Genomic DNA, 26,640 nt, shown 5'->3' with positions numbered 1-26,640 from the left:
AAGCCAGTATGAGCCACGTAGTGACTGGGTGTTCCTTTCCTCTCAAACCTCTCTCTCCTCTCACTCATCTCTCTCCTCTCCCTCCTCTCTCTCTCCTCTCACTCATCTCTCTCTCCCTCTCTTCTCTTTCCTCTCCCTCTCCTCTCCCTCCTCTCTCTCTCTCCTCCAGTTGTTGAACCAGGTGTTGAACAGGGTGACTGCAGAGAGGAACCTGTTTGACCGTGTGGTCAACCTTCGTCTACCAGGTAGGAATCACACATCTCTCTCTCTCTCTCTCTCTCTCTCTCTCTCTCTCTCTCTCTCTCTCTCTCACTCTCTCTCTCTCTCTCTCTCTCTCACTCTCTCTCTCTCTCTCTCTCTCTCTCATCTCTCTCTCTCTCTCTCTTCTCTCTCTCTTCCTCTCTCTCTTCTCTCTCTCGGTCTGTCTCTCTGTCTGTCTCTCTCATTACTCACAGATGTTGCACACACAGACAAGGATACTGGAGAATCATCTATCACATTGTCACCTATGATAAATTGGTCGTGTTGATTGAGTTCAAGTTCAATTTCCTGCTGCTAAACTGAATTATCTTTCACAAACCCCTCCCCAACCCATCTCCTTCTGACCTGTGTGTAATCTGCATGGGTGTGTAATGTGTGGGTGTGTAATGTGTATGGATGTTGTGTGTCTCCCCCAGGTCTGGAGAGTGTGGACCACTACCCCATCCTGGTGGCAGTGACAGGGATCCTGGTTCGAATCCTGGTGGACGGAGAGAGACCAGGGTAAGACTGAGCCTAGAACTCCTCTGGGGAACTGCACCGAGAGAACACACACACGGAACAGAACAGAACACACACGGAACAGAACACACACAGGACACACACACACAGAACAGAACACACACACAGTGCTGTAGAGCTGGGTGATTATCTGGCTGGCTGGCAGAGTGAGCGGTAGATGGAGAGAGAGATCATGCCAGAGGCTCCAACCACACAGGCTCAAATCAAGATGTAGCAGATCATAAGCAGAAAGCAGCTCAAACATCTGTCTTCATAACCACCTGACCTGACAGGAGAATCTGTTGTTTGGAAGCCAGGAGAGCCTGGCACCGGTGTCTCTGGTCTTAACTTATCAATACTGCTACATCATACAAGGACTGCAGACAAAAAAGGAGAAGGGGGAGGAGGAGAGGTTAAACGAGTTAAAGAGAGATTGGGAGTGGAGGATGAACAGAGGAGAGAAGAGGTGTGAGGAAGAGAGGAGGGCTTGGCGCTGAAACACCTGCTCTATTTTCAGAGTGGGAGTGAGACGGCCTCTGAGAGTAGGCTTACGATATCCGTCTCAGTCTTCCAATTAGGCCCTGATTGGGAGGGCTGGGTCTACAGGAGACTGACACACCGCCACCAGTGTTACAGGAGGTGCTGATGAAAGGGGAAAAAAATCAAATTGATAATAGAAGCCACAGTCTATTCTTGCATTCAAACATTTAATGAGGAGAGTGGAGAGACCTCACCCCCTTATCTCTCTCTCCTTCTCTCACCCACCTCCTGCTTTACCTCTCTCTTTCTCTTTCTCTCCTTCTACTTTCTCTCTCCTCTCTTTCTCCAACATCCTGTTACACACAGGGGGTGTGAAGTTCTAATGGCTTTTTCCTCCTAATAGCATTACGCCAGGCTGTGTCTCCCCCCCCCCGCCCCTGATTTCAGACTTAAACACAGAAACTCTTTCACATAGAAAGCTTCAATGGGTTGTAAAACTTTAAACAATAGTAGTAATAATAGAATATTGAATTAGAGTATTAATGTATGAAATAATTTGAGTCGATGGAGTGCACTCCATCGAATTCCTTTCACCATGTTGACTCATGGCTGTATTTCAACGGTCTTGCGATTGCCCAAATTAATTGATCTCATTTGCAAAGTGGATGAATATATAGCTTTCAGACAACCACAAGTAGAATCAGGGATTCCACAGAGTTGCAGAGTTTTAGCGTGTTAACATGCCGTATTAACAAGTTGACTCAGCAGTTCAATATGAAACCAGGCTTTTAAGTTGATTAGGCGGACTAATGCAGATTGAGTTGATCAAACAGGGCTCTGATGCTGACGTTATCTGAATGGAGCCACAAGCTGGGAGGTGTTGAGTATTAAGGAGAGGAGCTGTTCAAATCCTCCTGGAGCCTGTTCCGTCAGTGGTCAGTTTAAACTGGAGCCTGTTCCGTCATTGGTCAGTTTAAACTGGAGCCTGTTCCGTCATTGGTCAGTTTAAACTGGAGCCTGTTCAGTCATTGGTCAGTTTAAACTGGAGCCTGTTCAGTCATTGGTCAGTTTAAACTGGAGCCTGTTCCGTCAGTGGTCAGTTTAAACTGGAGCCTGTTCCGTCAGTGGTCAGTTTAAACTGGAGCCTGTTCAGTCAGTGGTCAGTTTAAACTGGAGCCTGTTCCGTCAGTGGTCAGTTTAAACTGGAGCCTGTTCCGTCAGTGGTCAGTTTAAACTGGAGCCTGTTCCGTCAGTGGTCAGTTTAAACTGGAGCCTGTTCAGTCAGTGGTCAGTTTAAACTGGAGCCTGTTCCGTCAGTGGTCAGTTTAAACTGGAGCCTGTTCCGTCAGTGGTCAGTTTAAACTGGAGCCTGTTCCGTCAGTGGTCAGTTTAAACTGGAGCCTGTTCAGTCAGTGGTCAGTTTAAACTGGAGCCTGTTCCGTCAGTGGTCAGTTTAAACTGGAGCCTGTTCCGTCAGTGGTCAGTTTAAACTGGAGCCTGTTCCGTCATTGGTCAGTTTAAACTGGAGCCTGTTCCGTCATTGGTCAGTTTAAACCCCAGAGGGATTTTGAGGGCAAGAGATAAACTCGTTGTCCACCACTAGACCTCTGGTTCAAATACTAATTTTCCAAACTGCCAAATACTTGGAGGGATGTCAAAGATTTGATGGTGGAACTCTGTTCTACCTCTCACAGTGGAAGCAGTGGAACAGTTTTACAGCTGCAGACTGATCTGAATCCACAGATTCATAGCTCAGATATCATTCAGATTAGACCAGACTCGAGGAAGCACAGCGTTTGATACAGTCTGTCCCCCAGCTTGGGTGAATGACACCAGACATACATATTGTAAGGTTTGATTGTAAGAATGACATATTTGTGTGTGTTGGAATGTATTTAGCAGAGACTCCTCCAGTACAGCATCACCACACAGCTCGGATGGTCTTTCATTCCAATTTGATTGCTGTCAAGGCTTCTGTGAATAGCTACTGTCCTCTTCATTATGACATCACTCTTTGATGGCTTTTGAATGCAGCAAAAGGTTGGCGTGGGTGATGATGCGATGTTCAGCGTTTCCATGGTGACGATCGCTGATGTTTAGAGTAAGAGGGAAACGGGGAAATTGTTGACACGATTGATCCAGTAGCTCACCCTGTAGATTGACTATGGCAGTTACAGCTGTACAATTCTAAAACGACTATAAACAGAAACACTTAATGCGTGGTAGAAAATATGTTCTCAAAACAATCCTTTCTTTTCTAACATCCCAACTCTCCAGGGTGGTTCCTACATGCTTGTACATCACAAGTATCTTTTACGATAGTAGCCCACAAAACAGGTTAGTGCGCAGTACAGGACAACATCAGGACGAACTGGCAGTGTACAAGCATGAACGCAAAGTAGAATCATAACAAACGACCTAAACGTATCTCTTACATTTACATTTATTCATTTAGCAGACGCTTTTATCCAGAGCGACTCACAGTAAGCACAGGGACATTCCCCCCGAGGCAAGTAGGGTGAAGTGCCTTGCCCAAGGACACAACGTCTTTTTGACACAGCCAGGAATCGAACCAGCGACCTTCTGATTACTAGCCCGATTCTCTCACAGCTCAGCCACCTGACTCCCTGCTCTTGTTTAGTTTGGTGTGTGTCTGTCCCGACGAGCTACATTGCTGGGCCGTACGGTAAACAGTACTGTCACCCATCCAGCTAGCGTCCGTGATAAAGTAGCGTCCCCCAGATGAACATGGTGGCTGCTGCCTTCCTGCACACCCTGTTCCCTCCATTATTCATCCTCCTCCGTGTTTGAGTCTGAGCTGGGCTCTGTCTCTCTCTCTGATCAGACTGGCCCCTCTGATGTGGCGATCACACCGGACTAGATGACAGCAGCCAGCACACACAAACATCCAGTGCCATCAAACACGTCGCTTTCATCTCTGACGCTTTTCAACTTGGAGTCGTCCTATCATTTAGTTTCCCCCCCCCCCCCCCCCCTTTGTGTTTCGACCGTCCAGTGGTACAGATTCAGGATGGCCATCTGACTCTCACCACACATCTGTTATCAGCATCTCATCATAAATATGCTGTTATTATATAAAATATATACAATTTGTAAAAGTTTTGTATACAGAACCGCAAATGCAACAGTACACTCAAACGTGTGTGTGTGTGTGTTAGCACATAGGTTGCAAACACACATACACTGACACACACACACACACACCTCTCCCCAGGCTGTTGTTTTCTTGACACACACACACTCAAACCCCCCCCCCCCCCCCCCCCCAATACACACACACACAAAACGCACATTAACAGCCGGGACCCCACCTCCCCTGCGGTGGAGAAAAATCAATGTGTCTAATTACCCTCCATTACCTTGGGCTAAAACCAGAAACGACCTCTCCCAAGCCTGGCCTGATTAGATTTGAAGGCAGAGTGATCGGTTTAGCACTTTCACTGGAGGAAAACGCCTGCCACAGGGCCTGGGACCCAGCACACCCGGCTAGGACCCAGCACACCCAGCTGGGACCCAGCACACCCAGCTGGGACCCAGCACACCCAGCTAGGACCCAGCTCACCCAGCTGGGACCCAGCACACCCAGCTAGGACCCAGCACACCCAGCTGGGACCCAGCACACCCAGCTGGGACCCAGCACACCCAGCTAGGACCCAGCTCACCCAGCTGGGACCCAGCACAACCAGCTGGGACCCAGCACACCCAGCTAGGACCCAGCACACCCGGCTGGGACCCAGCACACCCGGCTGGGACCCAGCACACCCAGCTAGGACCCAGCACACCCGGCTGGGACCCAGCACACCCGGCTGGAACCCAGCACACCCAGCTAGGACCCAGCACAACCTGCTGGGACCCAGCACACCCAGCTGGGACCCAGCACACCCGGCTGGAACCCAGCACACCCAGCTAGGACCCAGCACAACCTGCTGGGACCCAGCACACCCAGCTGGGACCCAGCACACCCAGCTAGGACCCAGCACACCCAGCAAGGACCCAGCACACCCAGCAAGGACCCAGCACACCCTGCTGGGACCCAGCACACCTGAGACATACTTACATCCAGGATATAGACGGAGCCCACACCATGTGGTTCTGTCAACAGGGGTTCATTTGAGTTATCTACTGACATTTGAAATTAGCTCTGAATCGTGTTCGATCTTTCCCTCTCGTGTGTGTGTGTGTGTGCTGGAAGCTAAAATGCCCGCCTCACTTTGCTTCTCTGCCTCTTTACCTCACCCTCTTTTCCTCTCTCACTCTCTCCTTTTCTGCTTCTCTGCCTCTCGGTCTCTTTCTTTCCTTCTACTTCTGTCACTCTCCTCTCCTCCTCTCCCCTGTCCTTCCCTCCCCTCCTCTCCCTCTCTGCCCTCCCTCTCTCATGGTTGCTGGTGGGACACATGCCACACATGTTCTCCTGGTTCCCCCGGCAGGGTCCTTCCTCCAGTCCTTCATCCTGCCGGCCGTCAGCAGGGCCAGCATTACCATGATGAGCCTGGGGCCGCATGCATACTGATCACGTCAGACAGCCACACTCAGAACAAGTGGATCACGGCCGTTATCCACCGCGCTGCAGTCCCCTTTGCTTAACCTTCCCATCTCAGGCCTGGGCTGTCAGGGAGATGGGAAATCATTGCGGTGCTTGAACCAGACCCCCTCTCCCTATGTCAACAAGGCTGTGTTGGAGGTCTGTGCTGGCAGCAGAGGGTGTGGAGGAATAAGGCCCGCTGTTAATACTGGAGATGGCCTGGACACAATGGCAGGGATTGATCCTCACCAGCCACTGTAGAGGGGTATCAATCCACAGCCTCGTCCCTTGGGTTCAAACAGCAGGTTTGTGTGTGTGTGTGTGTGTGTGTGCGCGCTTGTGTCGGCAGACAGAGCTGGACTGACGCAGGTAGGCAGGGAGATATACAGAGAGACAGGCAGACAAAGAGACAGAGGGAGATAGAGAGACAGACAGGCAGTCAGAGAGACAGACAGTCAGAGAGACAGAGGGAGATAGAGAGACAGACAGGCAGTCAGAGAGACAGACAGGGAGTCAGAGAGACAGGCAGGGAGAGAGCAGACCGCACAATCCTTCCTGCTTATCTCCATCACCCTTTGTTCTGTTGTCAGCTTCTTATTAATGTTCCGACTGCCTCAGCACATCCACACAATGGTCACACTCACACACACACACACACACACACACACACACACACACACACACACACACACACACAGAGTCCTCTTTAAATTAAACATGCTCCTGCATCAACACTGACCCTTGGCCACGAGAGCTTGGGTGAAGGCAGACGTTGTGACAGTGAGCTAGGGCAGAACAATTCCAGTCCGTTCCCAGTTGAACAAATACTGACGCACATCTTCATGTTTGGGAAATAACCTGAATGAACTCCAACACAAGCAGAGAGGTCAGATACTCATGTTCGAATACATTTTATTCATATAATACAGGAGTGTTACACATTTTTTTAAGTATTTTCTGATTGCCTCAACTAAATCTCTACTAGCTATATTTACATCCTACTGTGTTAAACTGTAGACAGTCTAAATTACATCACCCTACTGCAAACTCTACTGCACTACAATCTATGCAATCTACCATATCGCCAAACCTCTACTGGTATACATTTGAGAGTATCGCTATCCTATCATCCTATCACTTAATGTACTGTAAACTCTACTAATATAGTCTATCCTATAATCTCTCACAACTACCGCTTGACGCTAATCTAGGGATTAGCGTGTGATGCCTGGTGGTACGTTCTCAGGGCGCCACACGCCGCGAGATCAGCGTGTTTGGATTAGCTGTTCTCATCGCTAGCGCGGACGTCAGGCTTCCTCCCGCTAACGCGCGTAATGATGTCTGGTGTGAAGGTGTGATCCCGATCATCGTTTGCTGGGATTCCCGCTGCCAGGGGTTTGCTGCTGATTGGCTGGCTGGATCCACCAATCAGCTGGCTCCGCCGGCCCTGGCCGCGCGCCAAGCAGGGGAAGGATGAGATGCGCCTGGTCGAGGCGTAGTGAATTAATTAATAGTGATTTAATATTGAATAGTGAATTAATTAATGATGATTTTGCTTACGTCAGTGTTAATCATGGCAATCTGGTGAGGGTATATTTGTGTATATCGGATGGTCTGATTGCGGCTAAATAGTGATCGATATACGGGATAGCGGAGTTCTGCTATACAAGGGTAGTGTGAATAATGATTTAGTCTGTTGCTGGTGGGACAGACTTATATTGGGATGTCTTTAAGTCACTGTAGGGCTAAGCGTTTAGACCAGGGTTCTCCAATCCTGGTCTTCGAAGGCCGCTGTCCTGCATGTTTTATATGTTTCCCTTCTCCAGCACACCTAATTCAAATGAATGGTTATTACCCGGCTTCCACAGAGCTTGATAACAACCCATTCATTTGAAACAGGTGTGCTGGAGCAGGGAAACATCTAAAACATGCAGGACAGCGGCCCTCGAGGACCAGGGTTGGAGAACCCTGGTTTAAAGGGTAACATATTGAGGAGTGGCTAATTTCAGGGTTGGCTCCAAGTCAATGACCCTTCCCTCAAAAAAGAAATGCTGTGCCCCGCATTATTCTAGCTATAGCCTAAGTGGTTCTATAAGAGAACTATATTCAAAATACCCCCTTGTGGAAACTAAAGGCCCGCCCATCCGATTGGTTCTTGAGCCAAGCCTGGTGTGTGTGTCCCGTGTTGACTGTGTGAGGTAGTGTGAGGAATCTCTGTGTCAGTCACAGAGGACCCTTCATTTGTTTCCCTGGTCCATCATGATTGGCAGATAATTGGTTCTGGTCCCCGTGTGTCAGGCAGTAAGCTTTTGTGATTGGTGGGTTGATTCTGTTTGTGTGTGAGAGACGTTCGGTGATCCGTGTGTCTCTCCGGCTCGTTCCGATTGGTGCTCTGGTCGTTTGGGTGCACATCAGGGTTTCTAGGTGGTTGAGGTCATCGGCAGGGCTATTTGTCTTCCCTGTACACCTGGCATCACCGTGGAGACAAAAGGGTTGTCCATACTTCAGGCGGAGGAGAGAAATTGCTCGCTGTCAGAGTAGATGGACACATCTGGAGAGCAGAGGGTCGGAGGGAGGAGATACAGGGAGGCGGGGGGAGTTATATGAAGGCAGGGGGAGAGAGCAGAGGGAAAGAGAGAGTGTTTAAGGAGTAACGGAGTGAGACAGAAAGATCAACAGAAAAGAGGCATAACAATGAGGAATTGGAGAAGATAAAGGCAGAGTGTGTGTGTGTATGTGTGTGTGCGTGCGTGTGTCACGCAGGCCTGCATTCTGTTAACCTGCTACTCTAGTCTGTCCTTTGCTGAGTTATCACAGCTAAAATACATTGTTCAGACTTTTGCATGTCTGCAGACCAGAGAGGCAGCGATCTGGGTCTGCAGACCAGAGAGGCAGCGATCTGGCTCTGCAGACCAGAGAGGCAGCGATCTGGGTCTGCAGACCAGAGAGGTAGCGATCTGGGTCTGCAGACCAGAGAGGCAGCGATCTGGCTCTGCAGACCAGAGAGGCAGCGATCTGGATCTGCACACCAGAGAGGTAGCGATCTGGGTCTGCAGACCAGAGAGGTAGCGATCTGGCTCTGCAGACCAGAGAGGTAGTGATCTGGCTCTGCAGACCAGAGAGGCAGCGATCTGGGTCTGCACACCAGAGAGGTAGTGATCTGGCTCTGCAGACCAGAGAGGTAGCGATCTGGGTCTGCAGACCAGAGAGGCAGCGATCTGGGTCTGCAGACCAGAGAGGCAGCGATCTGGCTCTGCAGACCAGAGAGGCAGCGATCTGGCTCTGCAGACCAGAGAGGCAGCGATCTGGCTCTGCAGACCAGAGAGGCAGCGATCTGGGTCTGCACACCAGAGAGGTAGCGATCTGGGTCTGCACACCAGAGAGGCAGCGATCTGGGTCTGCAGACCAGAGAGGCAGCGATCTGGCTCTGCAGACCAGAGAGGCAGCGATCTGGCTCTGCAGACCAGAGAGGCAGCGATCTGGGTCTGCAGACCAGAGAGGCAGCGATCTGGCTCTGCAGACCAGAGAGGTAGCGATCTGGCTCTGCAGACCAGAGAGGCAGCGATCTGGGTCTGCACACCAGAGAGGTAGCGATCTGGGTCTGCACACCAGAGAGGCAGCGATCTGGGTCTGCAGACCAGAGAGGCAGCGATCTGGGTCTGCACACCAGAGAGGCAGCGATCTGGGTCTGCAGACCAGAGAGGTAGTGATCTGGGTCTGCAGACCAGAGAGGCAGCGATCTGGCTCTGCAGACCAGAGAGGTAGCGATCTGGCTCTGCAGACCAGAGAGGTAGCGATCTGGCTCTGCAGACCAGAGAGGCAGCGATCTGGGTCTGCAGACCAGAGAGGCAGCGATCTGGCAGATGGACGCTGACCAGAAGCTTGTTGTCGTGCTGGTTTAACTTTCAATACAGACCTGAGTTGTCTCCGGGGCTGAGTCAGTGGGAGGTTTGTCTTGGGTAAAAGGGGCGGCATAGACGGGCAGATTCAAAACAAACACTCCCAGAGCGGTTTTTTGTTTGTATTTATTTGTGGCATTCTGCAGGTGAAGGGAGATATTTCAGTAGTATATTGCTGTGAGATAATGAAAGGCATCTTTGAAAAAGCTGATAAACATCTATATAGCGTTGTCCTCCATTCTCCTCTCCTCGTCTAAAAAAAACTGTCTCTCGCTCTCTCTCGCTCTCTCTCTTGCTCTCTCTCTCTGCCTCTTCTGTTGAAAAGCTGTGTGTACTTGTGTGTGCTGTTGCACAATGGGGTGAGGGCTGTCGTGATACACAGTTGTCGCCCCACGCACACTTAATGGAGAAAAGAACAGGATGATGGAAAAAGCGATGAAAAGGCGTCTTTCGTTCGCTCTCTCTCATGAGTGCTCAACCACACTCACACACACACACACTTGAAGGAGTAAATCACTTGATTGTGCATAGCTCCTTTTGTCTCTGCATTAAAACCCTGCTAGCTGTTTTCTCTCTCTCTCGCTCCCTCTGTACCCTGGCCACTCCTATGCTGCCACTTTAAGAGTCCTAATCTCTTTGCCCCCTACCTCCTAGATCCCAACATCTCAGCCTCCTACCTCCTAGATCCCAACATCTCAGCCTCCTACCTCCTAGATCCTAACCTCCTTCCTTCCTGCTAGCTCCCTCCCTTCAGCCTCCTACCTCCTAGATCCCAACATCTCAGCCTCCTACCTCCTAGATCCCTCAGCTATCTCTGCTTCTCGAGCAGCAGTCCCTCAGAGCAGCAGTCCCTCAGAGCAGCAGTCAGTCAGAGCAGAAGTCAGTCAGAGCAGCAGTCCCTCAGAGCAGCAGTCACTCAGAGCAGCAGTCAGTCAGAGCAGCAGTCCGTCAGAGCAGAAGTCAGTCAGAGCAGCAGTCAGTCAGAGCAGCAGTCAGTCAGAGCAGCAGTCCTTCAGAGCAGAAGTCAGTCAGAGCAGAAGTCAGTCAGAGCAGCAGTCAGTCAGAGCAGCAGTCAGTCAGAGCAGCAGTCACTCAGAGCAGCAGTCAGTCAGAGCAGCAGTCCGTCAGAGCAGAAGTCAGTCAGAGCAGCAGTCAGTCAGAGCAGCAGTCAGTCAGAGCAGCAGTCAGTCAGAGCAGCAGTCCTTCAGAGCAGAAGTCAGTCAGAGCAGCAGTCAGTCAGAGCAGCAGTCAGTCAGAGCAGCTGGCTCGTGGGATGATGATAATGATGATGGTGAATGTTGAAGATGACGGGTAATTATTGGAACGATGAAGTTGAATGATGATGGTGGTTAATGATGAGGATGATGAAGGTTAATGGTGGTGATGATGATGATGCCAGTGCCCAGGTACCCCTGGCATGTTCTCCCTGCAACCTAAAGTCCCGCCTTGCATTACTAAATCCTCTCTGTACATCCCCCCTCCCTCTTTCCTTTCCTCCATATTCCCTCTCTCCCTCTATCTCTCTATATATATCTCCCTCCCTCTCAATCTCCCCCTCCCTCTCTCTCCCTCCCTCTCTCTCCCTCCCTCTCTCTCTCTCTCTCTCTCTCTCTCTCTCTCTCTCTCTCTCTCTCTCTGTCTCTCTCTCCCTCCTTCTCCCTCAGTCAGTCATGTAAATTAGCTCTTGCTGTCAGTCACAGCCCATCCTGACTCTTCACCGATTCAATGCTGGTTGTTCTACTGAAATCTGCTTATTTTATTGTACTAGTTTACAGGCTTGCAGTCCAGTCTCTTTCTCACCAATCCAAACTGTGTACCAATAAGCCAAGAGGACACTCTCATAGTACATCTTAAACTAGCTCCCCTGCCCTCTGCCCTCACTAGCTAGCTGCCTGTGTAGCTAGCATGTTGTTATCCAGACTCACACATCCACACTGTTTTTTTTTAGATGCTTTTATTTTCTCTGTAGCCTTGTAAATGATTGATGGTAAACATTTTAGCGTGCAGGGCGAGAGGGAGAGAGAGAGAGGGAGGGAGGGGGGGGGAGAGGGGGAGAGGGGGAGAGGGGGAGAGGGAGGGAGGGAGGGAGGGAGGGAGAAGAGAGAGAGAGAGAGAGAGAGAGAGAGAGAGAGAGAGAGAGAGAGAGAGAGAGAGAGAGAGAGAGAGAGAGCATCCCAGTAATGGTTTGTCTTTAAGGGAAGGCAGGAGAAGCCTGTTACTGGAAGTTGCTAGCAGATTGTCCTGACAGAGCCCAACATCTCTGCCGAGGTCTGCAAGCTGGAGGGCTCTGACTCGGAGCCCTGCTGTGTCTCTTTGAAGCCCAGAGGCTTGTTCTCCTGAAGCACGCCTGAAGGTGCTCTAACTGTCTTTTATCAGACAAAATATCAGCACTCCAGTTGCTGAGGTCTTCCCTGTAGCCCTGGTGGAAGTTTTTTTATTTGTATTTTTTGGGTGGGGATGATGGTTGTCTAGTGTGATGAAGAGACAGCTCACAGATTGCGCTGTATGTCATCCTGAAGGTTGTTTGTATGACACCAAGCCTGTGTGCCTACGTGGGTTATCTTGCTGGAAGATGTTAGATGTGCTTCACTGCTGTTAGGATGCTTATCTTCAGAGACTGCAGCTTTGATTCATTTCCTGCTACCACCCTGTCTTCCTCTAATCCCTGTTCCCTGTCTGTCTGTCTGTCCATGTGTCTGTCTGTTTGTCTCTGTCGGTCTGTCTCTCTGTCCATGTGTCTGTCTGTCTCTGTCCCCTCACACACACTCTCTCTGCCTCTCACTTTCTCTCTCTCTCTCTCTGCCTCCCCTCCTCTGTTTCTGTCTCTCCATCTTATCTTCTCTCCAGCACCTGCCACCTGTTCCTTCTCTCACATCCCCCATGTGGTGTTCATACACATGAAGCTGTAATCCCCCCTTCCCCTTCCTTCCTCTTCCGTCAGACCTGACGGACTGACTCCCAATTCCCCTCCCTTCCCTCAGCAGCTGGGAATGTTCTGAGGGTGTGCCGCGTCGGTGCAGACAATAACGAGTTGTCTTATCAAATGAGCTGTACACAAAGTTGAGATCTTGACTCCCGCTGCCGGCCAACTTCCTAGAAGCACCAAGGCAGCTTGGATGTATTTATATCCGGTGTAGCTGATTAGACTGGAAAGGAATGCTATTCTCTCTGTCCTTCTATGGTCAGACGTCACGTAAAAAGGTTCTTTTGAAGCGCTCATTTTTAAAGCCTTATGTTGGAGGTCGTTGATTTTTTTATTTTATTTTTTAACTTTTATCGTGAAGGTATTAACCGCCACTGCTCATACCATCAGCGTTCATACGTGTGTGTGTGTGCGTCACACACTAAAATACTTCCTCCATTCTCCCGTAGTTCTGCCCCGTACTCTGCCATATCTTGGAGGATGAGTCGGCCATATTGTCTAGATGAGTCTGCTGTGTTTGAGGGAGATGCTCCTGTGTTCATGTTTAGCTTTTCTCTCTGACTCGGAGCCCTGCTCTGTCTCTTTGGAGCCCAGAGGCTTGTTCTCCCGAAGCACGCCTGAAGGTGCTCTAACTGTCTTTTATCAGACAAAATATCAGGAGACAGGGTAAACACCAACACACACACAGCTCACACACACACACACACAGCTCGCACACACACACACCAACACACACACACACAGCTCACACACACACACACACACACACAGCTCGCACACACACACACCAACACACACACACACACAGCTCACACACACACACAGCTCGCACACACACCAACACACACACACACACAGCTCGCACACACACACAGCACACACATACACACACAAATACTAGGCAGCTGTACTAATATGGAGGCAGTCTTAAGAAGGCCTGTCAGACTAATTGGTCTGGTATACTGGTCTGTCACAACAAGATGTGGATGGGAAAACGAAACAGCAGAAGAAAAATCCTTCTGGCTCAAACATGCAAACTCACCAATATGCCACCCCCACACACGCACATACTGCACACAAAAGCACACACACACACTCCTACAACAGGTAAATACAGTATTTCAGAGTTGTTAGTGTTGTTTAGGAAGTTTAGCTTCCTCGGGAGGGGAGTGCTGATTCCTGGAATACTTCAGTAGGGGAAAGAGAGCGTGGCAAAGAGAAAATTACAGCCAATATGTACTAAAGCCACTAATGGGATTTGAAAAGCTTTGTGTGTGTGTGTGCGCGCGAGTGTGTGTGTGTGTTTGTGCAAAAGTGGAACCAGATTAATATTTGAAAGAGTTGAGTTCCTCTGTAGTGTGTGTGTGTGCTGGTGCAGTATCCTGATGTGTGTGTGTGTGGTGGTTCCACTGCTCAGAGTGGTGTGTTACAGTAGCTGTGTGAAACGATCCTCAAAGCGCCAGCAGGGCTGCCCTGAATTAGCCAGCCATCAGCGAGACATCTCCAGAAGGAAATCAGACCTCTGGGAGCCACTACTGAACTGAGATAGGTTTTACTGCCTCACTACAGAGGGGTGAGGAAAAACTAGAATTTTAGCTGAAACACTGTTCTATTGAAACACTAATCGATAACAACAAGGGAGTTGAGAGATTTAAGAAAAAGATCGATATATATATGCTTTAAAACAAAGGTACAATAGGGGGGTTGAAACAGTCGGAGCAGGGGTAGGTGAGTTAGAACAGGGGTAGGTGAGTTAAAACAGGGGTAGGTGAGTTAGAACAGGGGTAGGTGAGTTAAAACAGGGGTAGGTGAATTCGAACAGGGGTAGGTGAGTTAGAACAGGGGTAGGTGAGTTAGAACAGGGGTAGGTGATTTAGAACAGGGGTAGGTAGGTTACGAAACTGTTGACTTGGATTAATTGTACTGACTGTGCCGTCAACACTAACATACGCTTTCATTCGTGTTTTTCATTTGCTACATGCTGTAATAATGTGTGGAGATGTGATTAGTAGTCATGCGATCCCGTAGCCTGCTCTAAAAGAAGATCTATGGCTCTCAATTCCAGCATCACAACACCATATTAATGCCACACCGACACAGGAAATGACTGAAGCAGGCCATGCAGAAGGAAGGCATACAGCAGGCAGTGATTTATCCTCTGGGTGGTTCGAAGCCTCTCCTGCCCTGCCTGCTGGGTGTCTCTCTTTAATCTAGCTCTTCATCCCTCCATCTCTCTCTAATCTAGCTCTCCATCCCTCCATTTCTCTCTAATCTAGCTCTCCATCTCTCTCTAATCTAGCTCTCCATCCCTCCATCTCTCTAATCTAGCTCTCCATCTCTCTCTAATCTAGCTCTCCACCCCTCCATCTCTCTAATCTAGCTATCCATCCCTCCATCTCTCTCTAATATAGCTCCATATCTCTCTAATATAGCTCTCCATCTCTCTCTAATCTAGCTCTCCATCTCTCTCTAATCTAGCTCTCCATCTCTCCATCTCTCTCTAATCTAGCTCTCCATCCCTCCATCTCTCTAATCTAGCTCTCCATCCCTCCATCTCTCTCTGATCTAGCTCTCCATCTCTCTCTAATTTAGCTCTCCATCTCTCTCTAATCTAGCTCTCCATCTCTCTCTAATCTAGCTCTCCATCTCTCTCTAATCTAGCTCTCCATCCCTCCATCTCTCTAATCTAGCTCTTCATCCCTCCATCTCTCTCTAATTTAGCTCTCCATCTCTCTCTAATCTAGCTCTCCATCTCTCTCTAATCTAGCTCTCCATCTCTCTCTAATCTAGCTCTACATCCCTCCATCTCTCTAATCTAGCTCTCCATCCCTCCATCTCTCTAATCTAGCTCTCCATCCCTCCATCTCTCTAATCTAGCTCTCCATCCCTCCATCTCTCTCTGATCTAGCTCTCCATCCCTCCATTTCTCTCTAATCTAGCTCTCCATCTCTCTCTAATCTAGCTCTCCATCTCTCTCTAATCTAGCTCTCCATCTCTCCATCTCTCTCTAATCTAGCTCTCCATCCCTCCATCTCTCTCTAATCTAGCTCTCCATCCCTCCATCTCTCTCTAATATAGCTCTCCATCCCTCCATCTCTCTTTTCATTTCCAGCAGTTGTGGAAGCAGCAAGCGTCCGCTGCCGAAGCGGTTTATTTGGGGTTAGGATGACGAGCGCAGAGTCTGGGTCCTCGACGAGATCTAGCATACAGGGAGCTAGTATGTGTAGGTAGTATCAGTATGGAAGGGTGGGTAGCTAGATTAAGTAGATCTTGATAAGTAACCTCGTCAGTATGAAGGAGTACGTATGGACTTAGAAAGAGTACATTAGTAGTCTTAGTTTGATGAAGTTGAAAGCTAGTATGAGTAAAGTATAGTGGAGTAGGGAGCTAGTATGAATATAATATGATAGAGTAGGGAGCTAGTATGCATATAGTATTTTGGAGTAGGGAGCTAGTATGAGTATTAGTATGGTGGAGTAAGGAGCTAGTAGGAGCTCACACGAGAACATATTGTTGTGCAGAATGTTTGAAGTCATTAGATTGCCTTTTGAAGTATGGTCTGTTTGTTTGTTAAGATGCAGTTGTGCTTTTCCGAGTTAGTCCTCCTCGTTCGGAGCCCCCGATTAATGAGGTGTATGGAGAATCAGATCTCCTAGACGGCTCGTTCATGAAGAGGCCCCGGAGGCTGTAATTCCACTCATGGTTGTGATTATGTTGTGATAATGTTTCCATGACACACTGCCCTGGTGATATGTTGACTGGGTTTGCATTTATATTATCCACGTTTTCATTTCTGTGTTGTTTCACCCCACACACACATACACCCTATTATTTTCTGCTTTTCTCCCTGACAAACTCTCTCCATCTCCACCTCTAAACCACTCCCCCCTTTCCCACTCCCCATTCCTCTCTAGGTGAGAGAGAAACTCAGTAATGAGTACGATTTCTTCCGTTTCCTCTGCCATGTGTCTCCCAGAGAGACAGCCTTGCTGTTAAACAGCTGGAGTGTTGATCTCAGGCTCATCGATAAGCGCCCAGTCACTCACGGTTCCCTCGTGTCCTCAGAGGCCTTTAGGCACTCAGGGCATCTGTTTACTCGTGGCCACGACGGGTCAACTGGGAGATGCAGAGCTAGCTGATCAGGTTCAGTACACTGGTGTCTAAGAGTGATTGATACTATGGTTACATAAGAGTGCAGGAGGAGAGGAGAGGAAGAAACGAGAGGAGATAACTGGATACGTTGTGTTAGTGAAGCTGTAGCAGTCATTTTATACCCTGATCCCCCCATGCACACACACACACACACACACACACAGACTTCCTGACATCCACATAATTATGGCTCACAAGCCCCAGATTCTAGTTCTCTCGACAGACAATCTGGCATTGCCTGATTTAACAATGACCCGTGACAGCTAATTAAACTTGGACCATACAATTCTTTTCACACACACACACGCACACAAATTCACACTGGGAAGTGCTTACATGAAACTTGGTTTTAATTATAACTAACCTTATTTGAAGTCCTTATGCTGCTTTGTGCTATGGTGGTTTATCATTGACTTCCTTGGAGTACTCCCCTGGTAATAATAAATAATACTCTGATACGGTTTGACAACACACGCAGAGACCCAGAAATGTGAGGGAATAGATCAAAAGCGAGCACGTAAGCAGCCCGCTGCAAACCTAATTTTCAGAGCAGCGCTCTTTTGCTGGCAGTAGATTGTCTTTTCATGAGATGTTGAACACAGTGGTGGGTGTTTTCAGCTTATAACCACACAAGAGACTCTGTACATATACAGGTGATGATGATGATCATTATGGCGGGGATGGGGATGGTAAGTGTGTGTGTATCTGGCCACAGATTCATGCTGTTAGATATCAATGACCAAGCAGACGTTGTTCTAGACAGTCCAAGTTGAAGGATTTATTAAGACATCAATCGAGAGGGTGAGCGTAAGGGACAGAGGGACAGTGCGAGCAGGGGAGGGGGGGGGGTGTTGAGGAGGATAGAAAAACAAAATTGACCTTTTAGATTGTCCCATCCATCCATACAGTGAGTCTTTGTTCAACACAGTCCGTATCCAATAGGTCACATCTATTGGCGTAGATGTGCAGCATACTAGATGTGCAGCATACAAAGTTCTAATTCAAGGGCTCCAGCTCATATCCAACATGGCCGACACGTCAACAACAAACACCGCCCTGTGTCCATCCTGAAACAACACTGCACCCTCCCCCCCCTCCCCTGAATTAGATGAGAGATCAATCTGGCACCAAGGTCCAAATTCATCCTCCATCTCGTCAGCGCTTCACACGATTACCCAAAAGGCTTTTATTCCGTTCACTAACGTTTCAGACGTTCGATCAAAGTATGTCCACCCAGCGGGGGGTCCAGGTGGGGGGGCCCCCCAGCTCACGCTCTCTCCCTGGTCTATTTATACCCGCTAAGAGCTTCCTCCCATTGTGTCAGCCCTGCTTCTCCGCGCCGTTCCTCCAGGCTTCCGGGGTCTGCTGTCTCGGTGCAGGCGCTACCGCCGCCAAGCTCGCTAGCTGGGAAAACGGGGGGTTTCAAAGTTGCATGAGCTGAAGGCTTGCCGCTCTTCAGACAAGAATGTTGATGTGTGTGTGTGTGTGTGTGTGTGTGTGTGTGTGTGTGCGCGTGCGTGGTGGTGATGGTGGTGGTCAGCCTGGTCCAGGCCAAGCTAGGTTGTAGCAGTACCGTAGCTGTACTGTTACAGTAATTATAGCAGTTCTTTAGCATTAGCTGTATCAGTAGCTTCACTGTTACAGTAATTATAGCAGTTCTTTAGCATTAGCTGTATCAGTAGCTTCACTGTTACAGTAATTATAGCAGTTCTTTAGCATTAGCTGTATCAGTAGCTTTAGCCAGAGCGGGAGCAGTACTGTATCTGTGATGTAGCTGTACTGTGACAGTAGCTACATCAGTACTGTAGCTGTAGCAGTCTCTATAGCAGTGCTGTGCTGTAGCTGGACTGTAGCTGTAGCAGTCATTATAGCTGTGCTGTGCTGTAGCTGGACTGTAGCTGTAGCAGTCTCTATAGCTGTGCTGTGCTGTAGCTGTACTGTAGCTGTAGCAGTCATTATAGCAGTGCTGTGCTGTAGCTGTACTGTAGCTGTAGCAGTCATTATAGCAGTGCTGTGCTGTAGCTGTACTGTAGCTGTAGCAGTCATTATAGCTGTGCTGTAGCTGTACTGTAGCTGTAGCAGTCATTATAGCAGTGCTGTGCTGTAGCTGGACTGTAGCTGTAGCAGTCATTATAGCAGTGCTGTGCTGTAGCTGTACTGTAGCTGTAGCAGTCATTATAGCAGTGCTGTGCTGTAGCTGTACTGTAACATTAGATGTATCAGTAGCTGTACTGTACCTGTGTGTGTGTGTGTGTGTGTGTGTGTGTGTGTACTGTATATCTGTCTAAAGGGTCATGCTGTGCAGAAAGGAGCTCTGTGCTGTGAGTCTGGTTGTTTAGAGGCTGTTTTCCCCCGTTGACCTGATCGCACCAACCTTCTCCTGCATACCTCCAGGGTCCTGTATCGCCTGACCTAGGAGTCTCCTCATCTCTCGCTCCTTGTCTCTCTCCTCCCAGTCTCTCCTCCCTTCCCTCCATCTCTCTGTGCTGCTTTGAGGCTCAGTAACTCAGCGACCTCCCCAGCAGGCAGTGAGGAGGAGTGGGTGAGGTCGGGGGGGGGGGGGAGGAGGTGGGTGAGGAGGAGTAGGAGGAGTACGAGGAGGTGATGGCTGTTGGGTGCTATGGCACGATGGGTGTGTCTGAGAACACTGAGATGATGGAGTCTGTGTCCCCTCGCTGCGATTGGAGGAGCTTGGGGGGCTCCGCCCTAAGCCGGCCATTCTGCTCTCTGATTGGCTCCAGAAAGACCACATGCTTGTTGTTACTGACCTTGCGGCCCGGCCCCTCTGTGGTGGCGGGCGGGGTGGGGGTGAGGATGGAGGACTGTGCGCTGGCCTCGTTGCCGGGGCTGGGGGTGTTGGCGGCCGGGGCGGGGGTCTTGCGGCAGCAGCAGCGACAGGGGGTCAGGTAGAGGTACATGAGCACCAACAGCAGGCTCACCACGCAGCCCAGCAGGGTGGTGAAGCCCGTGTTGAAGGGCTCCGCCTCCTGCCCCCGCAGCGCCACCGTCACGTTCACCTCCCACGTCTCGTTGCGCTGGCGGCCCCGGTCCTGCACCATGCACAGGTACACGCCCGAGTCCTCAGCCCTCACCGACAGGATCTCCAGGGAGCCGTTGGCAAACACGCGCAGCGAGCCGTTGTCGTTGCCCGGCGCCGCCACGTACGCCTGCTGGGGCAGCACCCACAGGTAGTGGAGGTCGCGACCTCTCAGCCGGGTCACGCAGTCCAGGAGGAGGGCGTCTCCCACGTACCCCTGCAGGCTGCTCTCTGCCGCCCCCTGCTGCTCGGCGGGGGGCAGGCTGCAGTTCCCGAAGGAGCCCCCGTGCTCCAGGAAGCGAACCGAGGCGCGCCGGTCCCCATACAGCCGGCAGGTGTGCTCCCTGCGGAAGTCTTTCACCGAGCCGAAGTCTTGTTGCTCCCAGTGGCGGAACAGGCCGTACATGGAGCAGTCGCAGGTCAGCGTGTTGTTGTGGAGGTAGAGGGCACTCTGGAGGGTGGCAGGCAGGGCGGAGATCTCGTCCAGGGGCAGCTGGAGCAGCTGATTGGAGGACAGGTCCAGGGTGGACAGGTAGGGGTGGGTGTCCTTCTGGATGGACGAGAAGGGGAACTCGGTGAGAAAGTTGTGGCTGAGATAGAGCTGTCTGAGCATACCCAGACCAGCCAACGCCAGACTCTCCACCTTGACAATGTGGTTGTTGAAAAGCAGGAGCTCCTGTAACCCTGGCAACTCCAGGAACCAGTGCCGATCCAGCAGATCCAGCTGATTGGACGAGAGGTCCAGGTGCCGGAGACCCAGGCTGGCGTTCTGGAAGGTTCTTGGCTCCAGCCTGCTGAGGCGGTTGTGAGCCAGGCGGAGGGTGTGGAGGCGGGGCAGGGAGGAGAAGGCACCGGGCACCAAGGCGACCAGCAGGTTGTGGTTGAGGTCCAGGGTGGCGGTGGAGGGAGGCAGCGGGGAGGGGAGGAGCTTCAGACCAGCCGCGCTGCAGCTCAAGATGTCCGAGGCGCACACGCAGGGAGACGGACAACTGGCCTCGGCCAATCGCAGCAGGGGGAGGAACAGGAAGTAGCCTATCAACACCAGAGGCGCAGGCATGCCACCGGCACGGGCCATGGCGCCGAGAGGAGGACTGTGGGTAGGGGATGTGCAGCCAGATCTCCGCAGGGTTGCGTGAGGTTGTAAAGCGTTGGTGATTAGATCCTCAGTCAACACGGGGAGAGAAGAGAGATCTGATTCAACTCCATCAGTCAGAGCTCAGAAGACAGTGACTTCCTCAGGAGTTCAGTTTCTCTGAAGCTGGATGGTGTCACTGTGGAGATTCCTCTCTAGGGTTTACAGCTGAGAACTGACGCTGGCAGGACGACTTACTCTGCTGCAAGCCACGGCCATACTGGAGGAGGAGGGGAGGGGGGGAAGATGGAGAGCAGGAGGAAGACAGGGGAGAGGGATGAAGATAGAAAGAGGGATGGAAGGGAGAGTGGGAGAGGGAAAGTGGAAGCAGAGGGCGAAGGAGAGAGAGAGGAAGGGAAGTAAAAGGCAATTAGCAAATGGAACGCATATGGAATGCAGTTCAAGTTCAGTCTGTAAACGTCTCTATGTTTCAGTGAAGAGAACACCATCCCCTTCCATCTCAACCTGTACACAAGGATTTTTACAGTAGATTGCATCACCACAAACAACCTTGGCTTGAAAATCTGGTCTCTCACCTCCACGGAGTCCATAAACGCCACGGCAACGTCCCGTTCTGTCCGACCGGTTGCTAGGACTGCGACTCACGTGGAGGAGAAGCCGTGATAATAAAAAAAATAATCTAACAACTCACCTTTCAAAAATTATAGATATTTTTTAAGTAGGCGCAAACATTCAGCTCCTCTGGTTGTGTGTTTAGTTCTTCAAGTCAAATAGAGCATGGTGTTTTCAATCATCTGTTCAACAAACGCTGTTTGGTCCGTCCTGACTGGATGGCTGGCTGACAGTTCCCAGATGGAACGTGTCTTTGTCCAGGGTCCCCTCCTCTTCTCAGGGCCCTATCTGCTTCGAACACGGGATGGCTTTAAGAGAAGTCAGCATTCTGTCCACTTGGCTTAACACAATCACGCAGTCAATTTCACGAGCGTTTAAGATTTCCCATCCATTCTCGCTCATACACAAGCAGCTCCTTCTCTCTCTCTGACTCCCTCTCTCGCTCTCTTTCTTTCTCTCTCACTCCCTCTTTCTCTCTCACTCCCTCTTTTTTCTCTCACTCCCTTTTTCTCACTCCTTCTCAATCAATACACCATCCCTCCTCTCCTTCCTAGCGTGGACAAGAGTGTTTGTAGAAGCGAGCGGTGTAGAAGAGTGTAATCCCATCCAGGTGGTTTCAGCTCCAGGTTAGCCTCCCCGTCTCAGAAAGACGCTCCCGCCAGGGTCCTCCCACCTCTGACCACAGTCCACCAATCAGACAGAAGTTTCTGCTCCTCTCGTTTCCCTCCTCTCTTCCCTGCTGCAAACAGCTGGAGATAGGTGTGTGTGTGTGTGTGTGTAAGCTGTTGCTTCTCTCTCCTCCGTGGCTCAGTCAGACAGGCTACGTTGTGGCTCAGAGCAAGCTTCTGGGGTTTTCCTCGGAACAGCGCGACACAGCAGTCACTGCACCCTGCTGCTCCTTATATACCTCTCTCCCTCTCTCTCTCTCCCTCTCTCTCTCTCCCTCTCTCTCTCTCCCTCTCTCTCTCTCCCTCTCTCTCTCTCCCTCTCTTTTTCTCCTGCGTTCTTTCGTGTTGTCTTCCTCTCCCTCTCAGCGGTGCTTCATCTTCCTCTCTCTCTCAGCGGTGTGTGTCGTCTCTCTCCTCCCCTGCTCTTCACTTTATGGCGTTACTGCCTCCTCCATCGTCTGCCCTCCCCCCCGCCTCTCTTTCCCTCCCTCACGCTCTCTTTTCCTCTCTCCCTCCTTTTTCCCCTGTATCTCTCAGCCTCTCTCTCGCTCTCTTTTCCTCTCTCCCTCCTTTTTCCCCTGTATCTCTCAGCCTCTCTCTCTCTCTCGCTCTCTCGCTCGGTGTCTTTTCCTCTCTTTCTCTCCCTCTCTCCCTCTTTTTCTGTGTTCAGTGTAAACAAGCAGCATGCTTTTCCAGAGGAGGAGCCTAGTGAGGGGTGGGGGCGATTCTACTAATCTATGATTGGCGCTAGGTTCAGAGGAATATAAAAAGGAAATCTCCTCTCCTTCACTATGCTGTTTTCAGTGACGTACATGCTGTCGATTCATGTTATGTCCGTGGTTATTTTAAATTAAAATAGCATTTGGAAAATTAATGTGTTTTTAGAATTTGAAACCTCTCCTTCTCCTCTCCCCTCCCCTCTTCTCGCGTTCCTAATTATTTGCTCTTATTGATAAATTGCATTTGCATTGGGAATCCTTTGTGTGTTTTAGCCGGGTTTGCTCCGTAAACATCCAGTGTGGTTCTGGCCCAAAGGTTTCCACTGGTGTGTGGTCATGCACTTCCCTGCACTAATGCAGCTGGCCAGGTTCTCTGAGTACATACGCAACCGCAATCTCTCCTCTTTCCCTACCCATTCTGTCTGTTTCTCTCTCTCTTTTCTTTCTATTTCTCTCTCTTTTCTTTCTATCTCTCTTTTCTCTCTGTCTAGATGTGTTTCAATGGGCATCACACCATTAGCGGTTGTCTGGTTGACTCTCCCCATTAGCAGTGATTGGACAGTATAGTATTATCCTGCACAAGTCCCATTTAAAAGCCATGTAAACAAATGTACCCAGGTTGTAACCGTACTTCTGTTCCTACGCATGTTTCTGTAGTGTGCATGTGCATGTGTGTGTGTGTGTTTAGACTGGGAGCTGTCTCTGCCTCTTGGTTGTAGTGGCCCTTGCAGCCTGGTCTGCTGTCAGTGTGTTAACACAGCCAGGAGCCGCAGTCGACTTCAACACACACGTACACACACGTACACACGTACACACACGTACACACACACAAACACGTACACGCACACACATACACACACGTACACACACATACACACACGTACACACACACACGTACACACACACAAACACATACACACACGTACACACACACACGTACACACACACACGTACACAAACACATACACACACGTACACACACACACACGTACGTACACTCTCAATCTCTATTTTTCTGTGTCTCTTCTGCACAGAGATGGAGATGTACCCATACGTTCAACACATCCCCAAAAATACACACCCACATACACACTAAAGGAAAGACACACACGCACCACACACACACCAGTTGGACAATCCTCTCTAGCCCTCCTCCCTCCAGCTTGTTGGTGGCCTATAGTGCTTGTGTGTCGCAGTGGCAGGCTATCATTAGAGTCTCAAGTGACTGGCCAGAGGTGTGTGTGTGTATGTGTGTGTTTGTGTACCTGTGTGAACACGTCTGGTCTACTGGCCTGAAAACACAGTGGTGGTTTAATGCTATTCTTCCAGACTGCATTGTGTCAGCTGTGAGGGACACTGCAGTCCATCATTGTAGAGATGGAACAGAATGAAGTCTGAAGGGCTGTTGTTGAAACATACATTGTGTGTGTGTGTGCGCACATGGGTAACATTAAGAGACTGAGACTGAGAAGATTGATCAGAGGACAACAAAGGCAGACAGACAGACAGACTGAGATAGACAGACAGGTAGAGACAGACAGACAGACAGGTATAGACAGACAGACAGGTATAGACAGACAGACAGGTAGAGACAGACAGACAGGTATAGACAGACAGGCAGACAGAGATAGAAAGACAGACATGTACAGACAGACAGGTAGGTACAGACTGACAGACAGACAGAGATAGTAGTTTTTTCTATTTCTCAGTGTCTCTGATGTGTCTAAACTGCCTCCTCTTCCTCCCTCTCTCGCGCTGGTTCTCTAAGGTCTCACTTTCTCTCCTCTCTTTATTTGTCTCTCTCTCTTTCTCCCCCCCATCTATCTATACATTGCTCTCTCTCTCTCTCTCTCTCTCTCTCTCTCTCTCTCTATCTCTCTCTCACACTCAGACAGTTGTGCATTTGTATAAAGAATGAGAGTGTGTCAGTGCTGTTGTGTGTTGTTGCAGTGGGTGGGTGAGTATGAAGTTGGTGATGAATGGAGGGAATATTTGGAGGAATAAATCGAAGCAGAGCTCTGTCCTGTTGTTAACACCTGAGCTTGCCAGCTAGCAGGCAGAACTTTTTCCCCACCAGGAGAGGAGGCGGTAACAGAGTAGATTGCAGCAGAGCAGTCTTCATCAAGTACTCATCCTTGTTGATTTTTTTTTTTTTTCAACCTTTCGAAACTGAAAATACTTTTTAAACCTTTTGAAACTTTTTGTAGAAAATATATTTTTTAAACTTTAGAAACGTAACCTTTTTTTAAAAACTTTTTTTGCAACCTTTCAAAACTTTTTTTGAAAATATTTTTTCAACCTTAAAAACCTTTTTTTTTTTAACATTTTCTTTTCACACAGTGAAAGGAGGCGAGAATAGAACTGAGAATCCTAAAACAGAGTAGAGTACAGTATAGTACAGTAGAGTATAGTAGAGTCCTCATCAAGGACTCAATCAATGATGCAAATAGTTTTCAAAACAATATAATTTCAACCTTTAAAAAAATAAATTCTCAAATATATTTTTGGTATTTTTCGAAACATTTTACAAACAACACAACACCAAAATCCTCTCATTTTTCTTCAAAACTTTTTTGAAAACTTTTTTCCGCAAATATTATTTAAACCTTTCTATTCACACAACACGGCACAAAAAAGTTTCACGTTTTTACACAGATTTTTTTTTTATATTAACAAAGTATTTGTACCTCGTCACTTCCCATCTATTTTAACTAAGAAGCTAGCTAGCACTAGTTAGATATTCTGCTTTTTACATCAGGCTGTGATCTGCCTCTAGGTGCCTTGCTTCAGCTCTGCGTTGCCAGAGTAGAAATCAAAGCTTGTTCAGAATGGAGGCAGCAGCGGTTGCTGCTTTTGGTGTCTGAAGCCCTTACTCTCAATTTATGCTCCTAATCTTTGTTTTATTCTCTGAATTTCTCTCTCTCCTGTTCTCCCGCTCCCTCTCTCTCTTTCTCTCTCTCTCTCGCTCCTTTTCTCACTCTTTCTCTCCTCTCTCTCTCCTTTCCCTCCCCTTTGGGTTCTCTGATGAGGAGACAATACTACTGACAGGAACAGCATATTCCTCTAAGCTCGTCGTCGTGGTGACATTTCCAATCCTGACTGCATCATCCCATTCTCCCACTCTCTCCCCCTCCCACTCTCTCCCCCTCCCTCTCCCCCTCCCTCCTTCTCTCCCTCCCTCCCTCTCTCCCTCTCTCCCTCTCTCTCCACGCACAATAAGAGCTGCTCAGCCTAACCCTAACCCTCCCTGCCTCCCTCTCTCTCTCTCGCTCTCCCTCTCCACGCACAATAAGAGCTGCTCAGCCTAACCCTAACCCTCCCTGCCTCCCTCTCTCTCTCTCGCTCTCCCTCTCCACGCACAATAAGAGCTGCTCAGCCCTGTCCCTCCCCTCTCCTTTGTCATGTTATGATGGGCATAATTAAGAGCGTCGCCTTTCGTTTTACATCAATTCGTTTTACCTCAGCCTCTTTAATCGCCATGTCTCCGGGCATGGGTGGCTGTACAGGTCAGCAGGTTCGCAGGCACACACAAACACGCACACACACACACACACACACACACACACACACACACACACACACAGATGAGTGTTTTTCCTCTGACCCTTTGATTACTGCAGGCTGCTCTTTTGTAAATGACATGATAATGAGCAGATGGGAGTAGAGACAAGTGCTGGGAGGAGGGAGAGGATAAGAACAGAGGGAAAGAGGGTTGGAGGAGAGGAATCGATCCCCTTCCTCCACCCCTGTCCATT

The 26,640-nt window shown here is 49.5% G+C and overlaps 2 protein-coding genes across 2 annotated transcripts in view; one reads left to right on the top strand and one right to left on the bottom strand.

The window, feature by feature from the left end:
• The window catches only part of LOC134019280 (E3 ubiquitin-protein ligase RNF123), an 84,899-nt gene that overhangs the window by 34,208 nt on the left and 24,051 nt on the right, over window positions 1-26,640 (top strand). Inside the window, exons 35-36 of the mRNA XM_062460031.1 lie at window positions 170-245; window positions 678-762. Coding sequence (XP_062316015.1) covers window positions 170-245; window positions 678-762 — 161 coding nt within the window. The remainder of the gene's footprint in view (window positions 1-169; window positions 246-677; window positions 763-26,640) is intronic.
• On the bottom strand, window positions 17,507-22,568 carry amigo3 (adhesion molecule with Ig-like domain 3). Its single transcript, XM_062471526.1, has 2 exons — window positions 21,462-22,568; window positions 17,507-21,145 (listed from the first exon to the last, which is right to left on the bottom strand). The coding sequence occupies exon 2, from the start codon at window positions 20,866-20,868 to the stop codon at window positions 19,375-19,377; it is 1,494 nt and encodes a 497-aa protein (XP_062327510.1). The 5' UTR covers window positions 20,869-21,145; window positions 21,462-22,568; the 3' UTR covers window positions 17,507-19,374.

This window comes from Osmerus eperlanus, chromosome 1 (genome assembly GCF_963692335.1).
Source record: "Osmerus eperlanus chromosome 1, fOsmEpe2.1, whole genome shotgun sequence".
Taxonomy (NCBI): Eukaryota; Metazoa; Chordata; class Actinopteri; order Osmeriformes; family Osmeridae; genus Osmerus; species Osmerus eperlanus.
This window is presented reverse-complemented; position numbering and strand designations above follow the sequence as displayed.

Bases quoted from the DNA above. Each gene is read 5' to 3' on its own strand.
- amigo3 (XM_062471526.1), bottom strand. From the start codon at position 20,868: ATGGCCCGTGCCGGTGGCATGCCTGCGCCTCTGGTGTTGATAGGCTAC.